Source organism: Tyto alba, unplaced genomic scaffold (assembly GCF_018691265.1).
Source record: "Tyto alba isolate M040663 unplaced genomic scaffold, T.alba_DEE_v4.0 Super-Scaffold_1000006, whole genome shotgun sequence".
Lineage (NCBI taxonomy): Eukaryota > Metazoa > Chordata > Aves > Strigiformes > Tytonidae > Tyto > Tyto alba.
The window spans coordinates 6,137,239-6,155,732 of record NW_024881272.1 but is presented as its reverse complement, the minus strand read 5'-3'; the positions used below and the strand labels follow the sequence as shown (position 1 = coordinate 6,155,732).

Sequence of the window (18,494 nt, the reverse complement as noted above, 5' to 3'; positions counted from 1 at the left end):
ATTCCCATCTCTCCACTCCCAAAGCTGAAGCCCATCTGCCCAGAACACCAAAGGGACTGCCATGCCTGGCCACGCGTCCTGTCAGCCCCAATGCTCTCACACACACCACGCTCCCCAGCCAGAGGCCAGCGGGTTTGCCTGGAAGGAAGATGTGGACTACCAGAGTCTTGCAGAGTTGCTGAGTCCAGACCCCCTTCAGTCATGCACTCTCCCCCAGATTTTGTCAACTCTCCCTTAAAAACTCACTATTCCTGCTGGAAGGCTCCTCAGACAGATGCTCTAATGGCTGCTCTAATTTTCAGCCTAAATTTATTTGTGGTCACTTTAATATACCACTCCGTTCTATTGCCAGCATTGGCCTTTGGCTGAAAGAGCTTTTCTCCTTCCCATTTCCCATCCTGATGTATTTATAGATAGCAATCATGGCCATCCCCAGCCTCTGCTTTGCTAGCCAAAGCAAGGTTCCTCCGGTTCTCCCTTGCATGACTGGCTCTCCCTCCCTGTTTTATGCAGTAGCCCCTTCCCTGCTCCAGCCCAGGCTCAGTTCGTTTTCGCCGGACACAGGGGACCCACGCGAGCGATGCTGATGGGTCCCACTCCATTCCTGCATGATGCTCCTGGGACTTTTCCATCCCGCCCACAAACCTCCCTCCTCCTCCAGGGCACAGCTGGCCTGCGGTCACCCCGCGGCCACCCGCTCCATCCCCTCCTCCTCCACACTGCTACTTCTCAATCAGCACGACCTGTGCTCCCAGGAGATCTCTTGGCTGTTCCTCAACAAGCACATGGCTCTCCATTTCTCACTGCATCCCACATCTCTTCCTCCAGCCCTCGGACACCTCCAGCCCGGGGTGGCAGCCTCCGTCCCCCTAATTCCGGGAAGCCAGCCGACACTGGAAGCAGGGAAGCCCGTGACTCATTCCCGAGGAGCCCCGCCGGTCGCCGCCAGCCACTACGTCCCCTCAACACCACCCAGCGCCATCGCGATGCTGCTCGCTTCCCTGCCAGCCTCGCAGAGCTCCTCTCTTCCTTTCCCTCTTCTCCACTTTATTAACACTTTCCCATAGCAAAAGCTTTACTACAAAGAGCAGCTCTACACATTTCCAGGTCTCCGATGCCAGGTTAGCCTGGAGTGACCTACCTTTGGCAAACCCATGATTCATTTTCCTCTTTTACCTTCCAAATCTGTTCTGAAATGGCATGCGATCGAGGTCAGGCTTACAGTCCTATTCCTGCCTGCCTTACTTTTTTTCCCCCTCCTCCCCCCGCTTTTAAATATAGGCACCGCATTCGCTATTCTCCAGTCAGATGGTGCCTCCCCCAACTCGATGGAGTTGTTAAAAATACTTGTTACCAGACCTGCCATTTCATGTGCCAGCTCCCTCCAAGCACGGAGTGGGGGGGAAGCCATCCCGAGCGCCGGGCTGATGGGTGTGATGGTCTCAGCGCTTGGCTTCCACATCGGCTGCGCTCGTGGCCGTGTCCTCATTCCCACTATCCAGCCTTTTGTTGCCTTTGTCTTTGTGTTAGCCAAAAGTCAGGGTGAAATATCCATCTGTGCCCAAATCTCCCCAGCCATCGCTTCACAGTGCTTTGCTTCCATCTGCAGACGTGGGGAACTGCTCACTGCCCCTTTGAGTACCCTTCGCGAGGTCTGTTGTCAACGTGACTTTTGGTGGCCCCCATAACACTTTCCAACTTCTCTGACACCAAGATATAGTTGTCTTGACTGAGCAGCCCCTTTTCCCAACCCTTTAGGGCATCATTTGTTCTTCGTATCCCTCTGTAGGCAGTGGTTCATCACCTTGGTCCGCTCTCCCTTCCTGTAGGTTTTTCTTTGCCTTTTGCTGAAGGTACCAGGAGGTCATCACGTGCAGAAGTCAAGGTTGACACAGGGACTTTAATCCCCAAATTACACAAATGCTGTAACTCCTTTAATGAAGAATTTCCTGGCTCCTGCCCCTGGTTCCCTGTGTAGCAGACCAGGTCTCATTGCTCACCCAAGCCCTTTGGGAAACGGAGTTTCTGCCTGATGCCTGATCTTTGCTCCTCCTTCCCTTTAAGACAACCACCTTTTCGTTATGCACCCCACCAGCCTCAACCACCACACCTCAAACTCTCCCATGGTCATCAGAGCAAGAAACACATTTGCTACTGCCTCCAGGCATACCCGAGACACCAACACAACCTTGTCGGTGAAGACTAAGGAGCCACAGCTTCCCCAAGGGACTATGCACCCAGGGGTATTTCTCATGCCAAGGCATCGGTGGAGACTCCCAGCCGGAGCCAAACCACCACACTCACATCTCAGCCATGACCCATCTTGCTGCCAGTAAAGCCTCAGAGCCTATAAATGACACCACCGAGGCGTGGGAGCAGGACCCTCGTGGGGTAACAGAGCCAGCACGGTGGGTCTCTGCCCAGCAAAGGAGCCGCCACCAGCTCCCGCTCCTCAAGCCCCAGCACAGGGTTATTCTTTCAGCAGCTCTTGTCTTGTTTGGGTTTTTTTTTGTTGTTGTTGTTTTGTTTTGGGGTTTTTGTTTGGTTTTTTTTTTGTTTTGTTTTTTTGGTTTTTTTTTTTCCCCAAAGGGCGGGAAAAGGCACAGGGAGCTGCAAAAGCAGGTCTCACTTGGGGGGCCAGAAATCTAAAGAAATCTAAATATATACCCAAGTCGAATGCAAAGCACAAGCTTGCAGCCCACACGTACCCTCCCTCGGGCTGCGCCGGCATGGGAAACTTTAGGATTTCTTTGCTATAGGGAAAGGTGGGGGAAAAAAATAAATAACCAAAAATCCCAATAAATTCAGTCTCTCCTACCTAAAAATAAACAGAGAGCACATTCTGCCTACGCAGGGTGCCTTTAATGGCCACTCACTACCCACCAGCTTGGGGAGGGGGACCACGGTCTGGGGCTGTGAGCACCCAACTCATCTGGGGAGCAGCAGGATGCAAGGAGCCGCTGGACTTCATTCACACAGCAATCCACCCTCGCTGAATCTCCAGTGTGTAGTAATAGGGCTGGGCTCCCGCTTCAGGCTTTCCCTGGAGAGGAGGGGAGCTTTCTGCCCCTTCCCAGCAGGAGATGTGTCCTGGAGACCTCCCCGTCCAGCTTGGCCAACATCAACGGCGCACACTGGTGCCCCATAGGCAGTCAGGTCCCCTCTCAAATTCCATCTGCATTAGGAGAGAGTTTCTGTGGTTTCTGTTTGAATCCAGACCAAAACAGCACCTAATTGGATTGGGGTCATATACATTAATTTCTGTAACCAGCTGGCTCGTGGGATACAGCAGCACTGCGCTACAGGAAGGTGTGGGGGGGAAATCCATGGGACCTCCAGCAGCATGGGTGTCCCAATCCTGCTCTCACTGCACTTCTGCCAGGGTGTCTTCCACCCCACGGACACCCACGGCTTTGCCTGCATTGCAGGCAGGATTTAAGGGGCAGGGCTGGGGTGACCAAACGATCCTAACTGCTGCAGCCAGGCAGGAGAGGTCTGCCTGTCCCCCCCGGCTGCAAACCTAGCGAGGGGGGGGGGTTGGGGATGACGGGGAAAGCCAGGATCTCAGGAGGTTTTGCCCTAGGTGCTGTGCCTTCTTTCCCCAGCACTTCCCAGGGGCTCGCTGGCCGGTGTAGGGGCAGAGCAGAACTGCCGGGACAGCGGGCACAAAACCACCACAGCTTCCATTAGCAGTACCCCAAATCCTTGGCTCGGCAACTCCCAATGATCTTTGCCTGGTGGTGACACCAACTGTACCCCTGCCGCAGCTGATGCCATCCCCCCAGCATCACCTCCCTGGCCCTCAACCTGATCCTCCCTGCAAACCACGGCTACATCCAGCTGAGAAACGCATGCAAGCTGGCAGGAAATGCCTCAAAATCTCCATACCCCAGCAAAAAGGGGGGGGGGGGGGGGGGGGGGGGGAATAAAAAAAAAAAATACCTTACAGCAGATTCCCTGGCCTCACCAGTTCCCTCAAGACCTTGACACCCACTGCTGCTCTCCCCAGCGCAGTAACAGATCTCTTTCTTCCCTTTAATAGCAATAATTTGATCTCCTGCATGCAGGGCCATGCTTCACTCCCTGCCAGCCCTGCCTGGTATCCATCAGCGACCCCGGTGCTGGACAAGATCTGAATGAAAATGCTTTGCTTTTTCAAATCAGGTTAATGAGGAAATCAGTACATATCCTTTGCAGGGCCGGGGCTGGCCCATGGTGGGACGCATCCAGCCATGGCCATGTCTCAGGGTCTCAAGGCTGGGTAGGCATCTCCTGCCCGATGCCCTGCCTTTCGCTGGCCCCGGGGTGCTCTGGGGTGTCAGGGGCAGGCAGGAGTCCCTGCAGAGGGGTGCACGAAGCTCAGCAAAACCCACAGTGCATGGGCATGCTTGTGTCTGTGTGCATGTGGGGAAGAAGAAGGAGTGGAGAATTAAAAAAAAAAAAAAAAAAAAAAAAACTGAATGCATTTCATTTTTCTGGCTTCTAAATGGAATGCAAAAAATGCATCGCTAGAAGCATCACTAAAAATCAAGTGTTTTCAAAACATTTGAAATAGGCGTGGAGACCAATTATTGCTCTGTTTTCATCTGATCCACTAAGAAGTCACACCCAGATGCGCAGCACCCATCTGCAGACCCTGTCTCCACTCCTGCCTCCTCCTCCTCCTCCTCCCCCCCTGCCCATCCTTCACTGCAACCCCTCAGCTGCCCCCCACCCTCTGCTCCTGAGCCCCCACCTTCCCCCTGCCCGGACCTCTCCTGCACCTTCCCCAGCCCCAAATAACAGCACTGCAGGCGGGATGAACTTTTCCTGATGGAGTATTTGCAAAGCTCCGCAGCTTTCCTTAAACCCAGTGCTTGGCTAAGGCAGCGCCGGTGTTCCCACAGATCCTCAGCCTCGGACATGTGCCAGCAGGGGCATGATTTTCATGGGATCAGCTTTAGGGTTGCTTCTCAATGGGGCTTGGCCATTGCCAAGCTGGATATCCCTGCTTCGTTTCGAGCACGCTGCAAGCCCAGAGAGGCAGCTGGGGCCCCACAATGGGTCTCCTAAATGCAGGAACATCCCCGGCTCCAACTGTGATGCTCTGGGGCAACGGACCCACACGCAACCTCGCTTGAGGACCCCAACTCACCCCAACACCCCCACAACCCAGCCCTGACGCACAGCAGCACGTGCACCGACACAGAGGTGCGGAAACAGCTTTGCAAAGCCTCGCCGGCACAATTTCCAGCACCGAACCCACTGATGAAATTACACGTCCTGGGCTTAACGAAGATGAGCAATGAGGGGGCCAGGCAGCACCGAACCCCCCTGTCATCTCCTCTCCTTGAGCCTGGAGCTGTTGGGCAGTGCCGGTGCATGGGTACCCCTCAGCTCCCCGATTCCTGCCGGCAGAAGGTCTCGGAGCGAGAGTTTCCCGCGCAGGCAGGGAGGAGGGTGTGGGCTGGGAGCTTTTGATAGAACATGCCTGCAAAGCTGGGGATCCAGCAGACACAGTTTGTTTCTTGCTGTGTCACTTCAGCACACGCAGAGAGGGAAAAGGCGGGGGGGGGGGGGGGGGGGGGGGGGAAGAAAAAGGCATGAACGTTTGGCAAGCTGGTGAGGGTCTGGCTTTGCTGAGTGTGGAGAAAAAGCCGTTTCTTCCAAAGGCAGAAGAGGGTAAAGTAGGCTGGCTGCCACACATGTGCCCGCTGGGGATGGGCTCCAGCACCCATGGCTGGCAGCACACGAACTGCCAGCTCGGGCACCAACAGGAGCAATTTAGGGAAAAAAAAAAATAGCATTTCCTTAAAAGTTCGGAAGCTTTTAAACCTTTGGGGTGGAACTTGAAGTCTCTTTTCTGAAGTCCTTGCTAACTTAATCACATTTAAGACACTCAGCATATAACGTTTTGGAGGAAGAAGCAGGAAAGGGCTCTGTCCTGTGGTGTCATGAATGCTGGGGACTTTTTGGCAGCCGCCGTCCCCCCAGCACACCCCGCTTCGCCCGCACGGCCGGGAGCTGCCAGGAATAGCTGCAGAGGCATTAAGATCTGTGCTTGCTACTGAGCTGCGAAGAGCACTGGGTGCTGATTAAATTTTCATACCTCCCCGACAGGATATTTTTTGTGTGTTGTGTTTTAATTTAAAACACACAAGAAGGGACTCCTTTTCCCTTTGCAAGCATTCCAGCTTGAGAGCCTGGCATCATCCCAGGGCACAGAGGGCTAAAAAGACAAGAGGTTTCCCCCTTTTACCATCCCTCCCACCTCCTCCGCTGTCCAACCTCTTTCCCTCCTCTTCCTCTCCCCAGACACCAGCTTGAGCCAGCACCACTCCTTGCTGGGAGCCAGTGGTACCATCACACTCCCAGCTTCACCCTCTGCAATACCCAAAGGAGCAGCAGGGCAGGTTCAGCCCCGCTGCTGTGGGACCACTGCTGTACTGAGCTCCTCCCCTGCTCTGCCCATCACCATGGTGTCAGGGCAGGTGCTGTTTTGGGGGGGGGGGGGGGGGGGGGTCTTTGCACCACTTGCCCTCGCTGCAGAGTCCCTACAACCCTCGGCATGCAGCCAGCACCACTGAAGCTCTTGCCTTGGGATCAGGGACCCCAGGGGACAGGCACTCATGTCCAAAGGAGCTGCAGCAGTTCCTGAAAGCACCAGGGCTCAGGGAGGTTTCACAGCTCAACCTTAAGTCCAAGAAAACCCCCAAAATTAAAAGCAAACTCCTCGTTGGCCAAGCCATTAGTTTCACTGGCCTCTGGTTGCCCCACATAAAGCCAGGCACTGCCCTCACTCTCTGAAAAGCAAGAGGAGAGGCCCCCCCAGACTTGTACGATGCTCAAGTCCCACTCACACTGTTCACACACACTTGCTTCAGGGAGAGCATCTGAGTGTTGAGCATCCCAAGGGACGCCCGTGACACCCCAGCAATTGATGCCGACAAGCGATGAGCAATTCTGTACACACATACACACAGAGAAAAACAACTGCTTTGCAACAGATAAAGCCTCTGAGCCCCTCCAAGGCCACTCCTAGTGCAACTGGGGACCTGGGAGCAGGACAGCCGAGCCTTGCAGACTTCTCCAATCCATGTGCTCCAGCACAACTGGTGATTTAACACACCTCCCTTTCCCAGCACCCGAAATCAGAGCTGCCTGAACAGTCCCCGTTTCAAAAAGGAAGAATGTTTCACCACATTTGAAAGCCAGGCTCCAGCAGAGTATCTCAGGTCGGGTGCCTCGCGGTCAAAACCAGCCCCAACCCCACTTCTGAAAACCCAGCCCGGCTCTCAGCAGCACGAAACCCCAACGTGTGCACAGGGTGAGATTCACCTCCGCCCTTTTGCACCCCACATTTTGAGGAGATTCCCAAACACCAGGGCAGCGCTGGGCTCTGGTGCTGCTGCAGGGTGTTCCCCCGCACCCCCTTGCACCCTCCTGGCCGCAGCACCTCGGGCGTGCTGGAAGCATGCGGGGCGGTCGAGTCACACTTGCTACAACCCTCTTTCTTTGCAGAAAGTCAGAGTTTTGCTGCTGCTCTTGCAGAATCTCTGCTGCCGGGCTCTGCACGCACGGCCGGCGCTTTGCACCTAACCAGTGCGTTTGCAACCGCCCGGCTGCTCAGCTTTGCACGGGGCTACAAGACCTGCACACCCCATCCCTCCCGAGCCTATGGCACACGGATCTGCCCACCACCACTGCATTTCAGTAGGTATTTTGGAAGCTCCCGATTCTCTTTCCCCCAGCAAAATTCTCTTCTCCTGCTGCAGAAGCACCCAGAAGGCTGCCAGCACTCAGCCCTGGCATACGCTAAGGTTCCTCATACCTTTTTCAACTCCTGCTGCCCTATAATACCAATCCTTCCTGCCACGAGAGGCTTTTTGGGTTTATAGCAAGCAATTGTGGCCGGCTAGCTCCCGTTAGCCCTCACCATGCATTTTTAATTAGCAGCATGGATGTTCTTCCAGTGCTGCTTTAATGTGTGTGCTTAGGAGGCAAACGTTTTTACCCATCACTTCTAACCAAGAGCCAAGCTGGCTCTTTACATGCCCTGGCTCTGGCTTGGTTATCAGTGCCCTGTAGGCACTCACTCCTGCCTGTCTGCAGGTTGCTCGAAACTCTCAGGAATTTACCGGAGCCACGACATTAGGATCAGGAATTCATCCTGACAGCCAGATCCATGCAGGGAAACAGGCTTTCTTTGCACAGCAGGCTCTGTACCGGCCACGCCGCATTTGCAAAGCGCTCAGAGCCTCTCCCAGCGCAAGCGGAGGGTGCTGGGGGCCGGACAGACACCCGTGCTTGTAGCAGTGGCTCCTTGCAACCCCATGCAGCTCCAACAACCGCTCGCACCTCTCGGCAGCCTCGGTGCCCGTGAGCAACGCCGGCCGGAGGAGCAGGCAGCCCCGGCTCCTCTGCCCGCATCCTCCCGCGTTCGCCATGGCACCCACGGCTCTGAAGAGCGATTTTCTCCGTGCACTTGTGTTTTCGTTTGTCCTGGACTAACCGATTCCCGACTCGGGGCTGCGGTCCCCGTGCTGCGGGGATGGCGGTACCGGCCCTGGCGAGCACGGAGCAACGCTCGGGGCAAGGGACCCAGCTGGGACTGGGAAGGCTGACCCCTCTCTCACCCTGCAGAGCCCACCAGGCCAGCCCACGGCCCCAGCACGTGCCTGCCACGGGTGTTTTTCTTCCCGTCTCAGCTCCCAGTAGCGTGGCGGGGAGGGGGGGAAGAGGAGAGCAGCAGCTCCCGGCAAGCCAGGCTCCTCCTCACTACCTGCAAGCACAGCGGCTGAACGCTTCCAAACGGGAAAGCAAATAAACCATCTCGGGGAATAAATACAGCTTCTCGATTCAGTGTTTTGGGGGAAATCGTAATTTCACGCTCCTTTCCTGATTGCACTCTGGAACCAGGGGAGCCAGGCTGAGCATCTGAAGCAACCAGCACCACTGGTGTGCCCAGCCAGCCCCACAGCACACACGGGTAGCCCCTCACCAGCCCTGCCACCCGCTCCCAGACCCCAGCACGACTGTTTAATGACAAAACTGCAACCCAGTCCCTGCCCCGTGCCAGCATGCCTGCAGAGGCAGAGAAGTAGGACAGCGGGCCTCTTTACCAGCATTATTTTTTTCTCTCTTGTCTCTACAGAAATCAGCTTTGGTCTCAAGCCAGTTCAGGGAAGGGGCATCTGCTCCAGAATAAGAAGAAAAGCAAAATGCTCCTTAGCCCTTGTTTTGGAGTGCAGAGACAGCCAGAGCAGCCACAAAGCTGAAACTCCCCTCTAAAAGAAATTAAAGTCCTTCAGGCTTCCAGGGACAGGATCTGGAAAATCATAACACACCACAGTTTAAGGGGTTTTTGTTTTGGTTTGGGTTGGGGTTTTTTTTAACCAATACTGTGATTTCTACCTAGCAAGGCAACATTTCACACAGGCAAGGTTGATGAAAACAATGTGAAAGGCAAGCACATCTATGAAATAACACACATGGAAAGTACCACAGGGCCGATTAGCTTTTTGTGATGCTATCTACAAATTCTGGGAGCCACATTTCTAGACCCGGTAAAATTGTGGGAAAATGGATCTTAAAATCACAGCACAGTTACACATGGGAATTCCACAGTAAGCAATTTCCTTGAGAGATTGCTCGTGTTTTTCCTGCAATCTCCCTCTCTTCTGCAAGGCTGCAGCATTAACCTACAAGGATGCAGCCTCCCATCTCTTTATTCCGGTGGGAAAGCAGAGAGTTCCCCGCCAATCCCCCTAAACCTGAGACATGCACTGGACAAAGTCCATGCTGGTTACCAGTGGGAGCCCATTCTAGTTTGCTGCCCTGTGTGATGAAGGTGAAGGCACAGCATCCCAGGGGTTCTCCACCCCTGCCCAGCCCTCCACCAGCATCCCCGGGGATGACATCCCCCCATGCGTATGCCTCATTTTTCTATTAAAAAAAAAAAAAAGGTAGAAGCCCATTTTGCTGCCTCCAAGGAGCAAAAGGACTGAGCATCCATAGCCTTTGCAGCCTAGAGGCACCCTGTGAGACAGTCCCTGTCCCCGGGGAGGGCGGGGAGCCCGACAGTGCTGGGAACAGTGTCCGTCCCTCACCACCTCCCGAAGTGAATCAGCAGCATTTTACCACCAAGGCCCCAATCCTCATTCAATTAAAAGCCAAGGGAGGTCCTTAATTCTTTCCATTATGGGTAAGTAATAGCTGGTTCTTTGCCGAGGAGCGGGAAAGGGAGGCACCTTATGGTCCCGTGCGCCGGGGACACCATGACAGAACGTGTCTGCCCAGCGTTGCAACTGGTGCCAGGAAGATTATTTGGATACTGGGGCTGTGGCCCTGCCAAGTGTCCTGGAGAGCCCCCGATTTAGCAGCTATAGTGGTAAATAGGGGATCCTGCACGGTAGGTCCTGCAGAGAGCATGGTTTTCAGCGCTCACAGCAGCATCTCCCATCCTTACCCTCCAGTAAGATCCAGATGGCAGATCAGCAAATCCCAGACACCGAACGGATTGGCTCCAGCCTTCCCAGTAAGGATATCCCAAAGAGCAGGAGGCCAGACTTTCTCGGGAACTGCCAGTATGAACCCTTGAGGTTGATCATCAGACCATAAATTGCCTGTCCTCACACACCGCAACCCCCGGCTCTAGGGCGGGGAGTGCTGCTGCTAATTGTTTCAGGCACCGAAGGATGGGGAGGAGGGGGCATGGGGAGTGCCGATGGAAGCAGCCCCTGGTCATTTGCACAAGAAACGAGGTGCAGGGCAGGGTGCCGGTGCCAGGCACGGGGCACACACGGGCTGTGTGCGATGGTGTGAGCCGGCAGCTGCAGCCCAACCACGCTGAACACCAGGGAACCACAACACCAAGCAGGAAAAATCACCTTTCCTGCTCTACGCAATTATGCCTGGATAATAGGTGCTGTAGTTAAGTCTCTAATCCCATTGATACACCAGAAGCAGCCAAGAAACGTTTGAGTTGGTTTTGGTTTTTTTTTTTTTTTGTTTTTTTTTTTTTTTCAGTCTGAACATCCAGGTGGTTCAATCCTGCCTAATTCCCCCCACCGAAGCAGCAAGATCCAGATGCTGCCATCTCTATGAAGAGGAAAGTCAAATCCTCGTGGCAAGGTCAAGCCCTGGCTATGAACTCTCCCCTTCCTACCCTAGTCTGGATTTCACAGTCCATCTACCTGCACACACCATCCTGCACCCCCAGAAGGACTCTAGGATGGACCAAGCAGGAGGGATACCCCAACGCTGGCAGCTCAGTGCCTTCACCTAGGGTTATAAACCAGCCTTTCTCCTCACAATGTAGTAACTATTGAAGCATGTTTCCCCATCACAAACCATCCAATTTGCCTCCCGCACAGCAATGCCACTCTGCAAATCTCCAGGCATTATGGGAACCAGGGTATAAAAACATTCCTGGTGCAACGATGCTGAAACTGATGCTGAAATTAGGCTGGGAGCAGAACTGGCACGGTTGCTTCTAGCCTGTAAACTAAAATGTACATACATGGCCAATTGCCCACAAAGATACTGCACTTTGTGATCGCCTGTAGCTTTTTTTCCTGTTTCTGGGTTTACCCTCAAGTTACTCCCTGGGCACTCCAAGGGCTTGGGCATCAGCAACTTCAAACCACTGCAAATCACAGGAACCCAGCCCAATCGTTCCCTTGCTCCATCAGTGCCGACAGATGTTTGCAGCACGAACACCAAAAGCCCCAGCTCCCTGTCGGGCACCGAAATGCTGCTCCTGCACTGGGGAAGGGGTCCAAGCCCAGCTCTGGGGCTTTCCGAGGCTGCCGTAGGGATGCAGACACATCCACTGCCTGGTCCACGGGGACGGCGGATGCGCAGTGCCAAGAAACCACATCCAGTCTTGCAGAGCTGCCCCGGGGAGCACAGGAGGAGGAGGAGGAGGGAAGGAAGGCTGCTACCTCCACCACTCCCCAGGGACAGCCCTTGTGCAGGAGGCTTGCTGCAGGCCCTGCTTGCAAGGTTTTGCTCTCTGCAACACGTCGCATCACCACCCCAGAGATGGGGACCAAAGCCCTTAGAGCCCCTTTTGCTCTACATGCAACACACACCTCTTTATTCCCCATCTCCTGCCCAAATAGGACGGACTGACCCCATCTCCATCATAAAGGTAACTTAGCATCTCACAGGTTTCCGGGACACAGAAATGCCATCTCCAGCTCCCCTTCCCCTTCCCCAGCTGCCCAAAGAGACCCCAGAGCAGTGATACTCACATTGTACAGGACTGTGGTCCACCCTTCCATGGTGATGCACTGGAAGACGGTCAACACAGCAAAGAGGATGTTGTCGAACTGCGTGATCCCATCGTTGGGACCGATCCACTCCCGGCATTCGTAGCCTGGGGGGCAACCCTGCACCCCACATGGATGTGGGGGGTCCAGCTCCTCTAGTTCACCTGCGAGCACACAGCAGAGAGTCAAAGGAGGCAGAGCTAAGAGGGAGGCAGGGGACAGGCAAGGGGAAGAGCCAGAACGCAGATGAGCTTGGGGCAGAGCAAGGGACCCTGCTGGGACTAGCCCTGCACAAACTGCTCCCATAACAAATTGGGACATCATGAACACAACTGGGTGGTGCCTGGTGTGCACGAAGCAAAATGGGCTTCCCACGATAGCTACATGCACTTGCTCCAGCTGTTTTCCACCCCGTGGGATGCGGTATGGGTGCAGAGCCCTTCTCCCCACCTGAATTGTTTGTGTAGCAGGCTCGGTGCAGCTTCCCGCTGTAGAACTCCAGGCCGATGATGGCGAACATGAGGATAGCAAAGAAGAGCAGCAAGCCGATTTGGAGGAGAGGCACCATGGCCTTCATGATGGATTTCAGCACAATCTGCAGGCCTGGGAGGAGAAAGAAAAAGCACAGCTCAGCACAGTGGTGCAAACCTCCTGCCTGGGGCACGTCCAGCCCACCTCTGGCAAGAGAAGGACAGTGAACAGAGAGGACAGACAGTCATCAGACAGATGCAAGAGGCCAGCACAGCCTGGAGGATCCCTCTGGGCAGCTGAGGTCTATGGAGGAAATCACCATCCCAGGCGGAGCAGCGGGGGCCAGGCCACAGAGCCAGGCTCCAGGAGGGCTAGTTTCTGGATCTGATCCACACACACACACACACACACTTTGGTGTCCTGCTTGCCCTTGTCCCACCCGGACTTGGTGGGACATGGCCCACACTGCTCTGTTCTCCTGATTGCCCCCCAAGGCACAGATCCAGCACACCGCCCGGCTGGTGCTCAGGGCAGGAGGGACGGGAGGACCAGGGCTGGCAGCAGCCTAGTTTCTTTATTTATCCCCCCACCCCAGCGGCAGATAAAATCTTGCAAGAACCCGAAATCTCCCCTAAATAAACCTCAGTCCTGAAAGGATCCACCCACTGCCTTCTGGCCAGGGAAGCAGAGCTGCTGGTGAGCCCCAGCGAGCCGCTGAGCCCAACCTTGGGCCAGCACAGGGCAGGCTGGGTGGGGGGCAAATGCCACCTGGGGACACCAAAGGCTGCCATCCTAGAGCCAAGGGGTGGCTGGGAATACGCCACGTACGCTCCCCACTCCACGGGGAGGTTTGTCCCCCCTCTTCCCTGATTGCACCCGATGTCTCCAAGGTGGCCAGAGGACCCCCCCCCTCAGCGCTCTGAAGGACATCAGGGACAGATGGGGACACGCCAGGAGCGGGACCAGGAGCATCCAACTTACTGGGAATGCCTGAGACGAGCTTCAGAGGTCTGAGCACACGCACGGCCCGCAGCGTCCGCAGGTCCACGTGGGTGTTGAAGTGTGTCCCAGCAGTGGCGAGGATGCTGCGGGCAGACGGGGAGAGAGCAGAGTTACCCCGGGCAGAGCCCTCGGCCACTCGGGTGCCGTGAGCCATGTTCCACGCTCCCCGGGGGGGGGCGAAGCCACAAGGAGGACCACATCTCTAGGCAGGTACAGAGATCCAACACCTCGCAAAGCCTGCAAGCCCCAGTTGATGCTGGAGTCAAAGCTCACGGGCCACTACGGTCAGCCAAAGCCACCCAGGGGCCAGCCAGCCCTGGCAGCCCCCCCATCGATGCCCCCCACATGACAGGATGGTTGGGGACAGCCCCACACCACAGCACTGGCCATCACCCACGCCGGGCGATCGCGCTTTGGGGGTCTCAAGGCTGCCGACACGGTGCTCAGCCCAGCTGTGTGTGTTTAACCTCCTTTCCAGGCAGGTGGCACGTAGACCAGAGATGGTGCCCCAGAGATGGGGGTCACCCCCCCCACCCCCCCCCGTGATGGTCACCCATGCTCCCCTGGCAGCATCTCCAGCCATCAGCTGCTCTGTTTTTTTCCACGCACAAAGCTTCCTTGAAGCCCCACCTCTGGGATTGCCGAGAACCTCACACACATTCAAAAATCTATAGTAATGAAAGTTTGATGACCTTGGAAGGCAACCGGCAGGCACAGGAAAGACTCCAGGGGTTTTCTTTTAAAACACAAAGATTTTTTTCAAGCCCATCTCTGGAAAACAAATTGGGGCAGGAGGAAGCCAGTGCACACCGAGTCCAGCAGTGGAAATATTCGGAGCCACTGCACCGGCTGGGGGGACGGGGATGGAGCAGCTCAGGGATTCTGGCAAAGCCACAGGAGCACAGACAGTGGTCCCGGAGCTCGTGGACTCCTGTCCCATCCGAACTCGGTCCCCAGGTGCTGGGCGAGGAGGAGGAGGGAGAGGGAGCGCTGCAGTGGAGGAGCAGGGGATGTGAGAGGAGAGGATGGGGAGGAGAACGGGACAAAGGGAGGCAGCAACCTCTGGGCTGTTTGCAGCAATCCAAAAACTGAGGGAAATTGGGTCATTGTTCCACTAATTCATCTAATTACAGGCCAGAGCAGCTCTCTGGCGTGCTGAGCAATTAGCACTCTTTCTCTCCCCCTCTCCCCGAGGTACGGCAGGTACCAACCTGCCCCTCCAGAAAAGCAGCTGGGTTTCCTAGGTTACCCTGGCAGCAGAAATGCCCTCACATCAGCAAACCAGGTTGTTTCAACTCCTTTTCCTAGCCTCCTCTTCCTCCCTGCCTCTGAGCAAAGTGTCAGCTGCAAAGTCTGGCCCCAGCAGCAGTTGGGATGCGTTGCCCCAGCATCACCCACAACTGTAACAGGCTGCTTATCCCCAATATATCTTTTACCCTTAATGGCACTTTTTCCTTCCCCCATCCCCTTTCAGCACGGTCCCTGTGACCCAGCCCAGCCCCACGGGGCTGACAGGAGAGCAGAAAAGGGCCTTAATTAAGTCAAGAGCACCCAGAGTCTGGGGAGAGCTGTGTTGTTAAACTGGTTGTAAGATCAAAATCAATAAATATGATAAAGCACGGCCACTCGGCAGCACATGGGAGAGAGTAGACCACGGGCGCTTTCATCTCTTTCATGCAACCTGCCAGCGAGAGCAGGGTAACCCAGCGCTCCCCAAAACACCGGTGTGGAGGACACGCTGCGCCTAACACTGCGTTGGGGACCCCGAGACCCTCCTTCAGCTTTTGCTCCTCGCGTCCCGATGCCTGGTGTCCAGGCAGCCTCCCAAAGGGATGAGGAAAGGGCGTTTGCAGCCCCTGCACTGACTCCAGACGGGGCTGAGCATCTCCAGGGATGCTCCTGGGCTGGATGCAGGCTCCGGTCCTTCTCCCGAGGTCTCACCCATGCAAGCCCAGCACCGTGAGAAGCCCAACTGGAAGGCTCCTGGCAGCAGAGTGGGATCGACAGCTCTCTCTCACCCCCAAAGAGCAGCATGAGCTGTGGTCCTACACAGCCGGGCAGAGTGATGGAGGTGGAGCCATCACCAGTCCCGGCCCCACCACACATCTCCTCGCCGGGACAGGACCATCCCCGGCTGCCTGCCAGGGCGGAGGGATTGCAGAGCGCCCTGGCTGCAAAGTCCTCCGCTAACCCAGATTTGTTTGAAGGGCTGGGGAGCCGCCGCGCCGAGCCTTCAGGCAAGGTTCAGGCGATTTCAGGGCACTCCTTCCCGGCGCTCTAAATTAGCTGCTAAGAATGGGACTCCTCTGTGGCAAGGTGACATGCTCCTTGTCCTCGCTGGGGGACAAGGGACATCACGAGATCTTTCGGAAGGAGGTTTGGACAGATCACCAGAGTGAGGCGGTCGCGCCGCAGACGTGGCTCCCAACTGACGACAGAGATGACCCATGGCTACCAAATAGGTGCCTGCGCATCCCTTTGTGGCCACAGCCGTGGCTCCCGGGGCAGGGGGGGGAAGGATGCGCTAGGACCACTCATCGGAGTTGCTCCCAGCAAGCCCACCCACCCCAGAGCATCCGACCAGGGTCTGAGTAGCCCTGGGACGTTTTTAGACTGATTGAGGATGCTGGAAAAAGCTAAGCAAGCTTCGAGGAACGCGAGCCTGGCTTCTGTCTGCTTTTCCCAAGCCCTTCAGTGGCTCTAAGTAACAGACATCACAGCTCCCTGAGAGCCAGGCTTCGCTAGTACACACAGACACCACCACCACGTTGCTGCTAAAAATAAATACAACACTCAAAATTCCTGCTTTGGACTTCAGCATCTCACCTGTTAATTGCTTATTAACCCTCTAAGCACACCTTTTCTTTTTTTTTCTTTTTTTTTTTTTTTCTTGCAGAGAACCGCTCATATCACCCAGCACAAACCATTTCTGATTTATTTATTGACACACATTAAGGTTTCTTATAGCTCCTCAGGATGCGTGGCACAGAGATGGGACTTGGGCTGTGACAGACCTTTGTGCTGATACAGGGCGACAGCGCCGGTATCTGTAGAACAATTTAAACCCTTTTTGAACACTTACACTATCCACGCCTGACGTGCTAATAATTATTCTTTATTTTTAGGCAAGGACCCAAACTAAAATTACATCTCACCATCCAAGTTATTTGAAAAAGCTGCCAGATTGGGCTATAAAAATCCCAATGATCTCATGCTTTTCATCATATGTACTGGAGAAAAAAAGAAGAAAGGAAAAAAAAAAGTGAAGGCGTTTTTATAGGTCACCCAGGCAAAGGGGTTAGTTTTACTTCTTCAGAGGAAAGGGGGAAGAGAGACTTCAGGTGGAGAAAAGAGCAGAGAGGAGCTATTGGAAGAATGCAAATGAGAGAGGAGGCAGGATGGGAAATATATGCTAATCCCCCAAAGTATAATTGAATAGTGAGCAATCACCAGCAGACAAAAACATGCTTGGGGGGGGGGGGGTGTTGGAAATAAATCCGGTGCTTAGTGTTTGCAACCGGGATGATTATTTTATTTTATTTATTTACAGGCTCTGGAGAGAAGGGCAAGCTCCCGCTGGGCCCGCCGCACCTGCAGGCTTTGGGGCTGGCTGCCGGCGGAGCGACGCTCAGCCCTCGGGCACCGCTCCAGCGCGCAGCAGCTGAGCAAAGCGCACGCCCTCGCCTCTAGCTGAAGACCTGCACCTATGGATTTCTTTTCCCAGGAGGGGAAAACAAACAAAAAAAAAAAAACAAAAAAAATAATTAGAAGTAATAATAATCACATTTTAAATGACTCTCTGCTCTTTGGGACTTAGCAGAATAAACCACGAGAGATGCTCGATGATCCTGCCCCCACCCAAAGCCCTTTTACTCACACAGAGCCAGCAGCAAATTCGGGCTTTATCACATGCCACAGCACCCACGGTGTCTCCGCTGCCTGTGCTGGGGGCTGCGCATCGCACCCGCTCCCATCCCCATCGTCCCAGTGGGAGCGGCACCAGCAGCCTTGAAGCCTCAGCCCTCAGAAACAGCACACACAGCTCAGGGGCATGCTGCAACGGGCTTCGTCCTGGGGACCCCAAGCAAAGGCTGAACCCCTAAATGACCAGCTCGACCCTCGAGTCATCCCCTCCACCCCAAACTGATCATCCCTTGACCATTATTCATCAGGGACCGCAGCAGAGGCACGTGCAGACAAGCCATCCCAGCAAAGGGCAGCTCTGGGGTGTGCTGGGTGGAGAGAGGGATCGGCCGAGACAGGATAATCTCAGCTCAAAATCTGGGGCAGGGAGGGTGCTGGCTGGCTGGCTGGCACGCAAATTAATATTTATAATTAAGTGGAAAGTCCCCTGAAGGCTTGCACTGCCACCTGACTCTATGAGGGAGACTACTTCATAATTAATACACTGGTCAAACGGCTCATGGAAAGTAAGTTACCTGATGAATTTACCCCATTCTTGCTCTTTTCTGCTGGTGAATCAATCCCTCCCCTCTCTGCAGACGGCATCAGGAGTAGCAGGTTGTACTCCAGGCTCTTGGGTCCAAACCCCACTCAGGACAGGGCCAGGGGGATCAAGTCGCCCACCCTGAGGATGACCCAGCAGAGCACAGTGGTCCTGCTTTGGGGATAGCAAGGGACAGGGACACCAGCTCCAAGTCCTGCCCTCGACACAGTTCGGAGCAACCTCAAAGCCTCCATCATCTTCACTTTCTCTTTCTAGGTTTCGGGGCCGTGACACAAGTGGATTGCACTGCTGCAAAGCTG

The 18,494-nt window shown here is 55.0% G+C and overlaps 1 protein-coding gene across 20 annotated transcripts in view; it reads right to left on the bottom strand.

Annotated features, from left to right (window-relative positions):
* The window catches only part of CACNA1E (calcium voltage-gated channel subunit alpha1 E), a 139,966-nt gene that overhangs the window by 63,276 nt on the left and 58,196 nt on the right, over nt 1–18,494 (bottom strand). For all 20 annotated transcript variants that reach the window (XM_042806126.1, XM_042806173.1, XM_042806140.1 and 17 more), the window contains 3 exons: nt 13,707–13,810; nt 12,705–12,857; nt 12,237–12,418 (listed from right to left, as the gene is read on the bottom strand). In XM_042806126.1, coding sequence (XP_042662060.1) covers nt 12,237–12,418; nt 12,705–12,857; nt 13,707–13,810 — 439 coding nt within the window. The remainder of the gene's footprint in view (nt 1–12,236; nt 12,419–12,704; nt 12,858–13,706; nt 13,811–18,494) is intronic.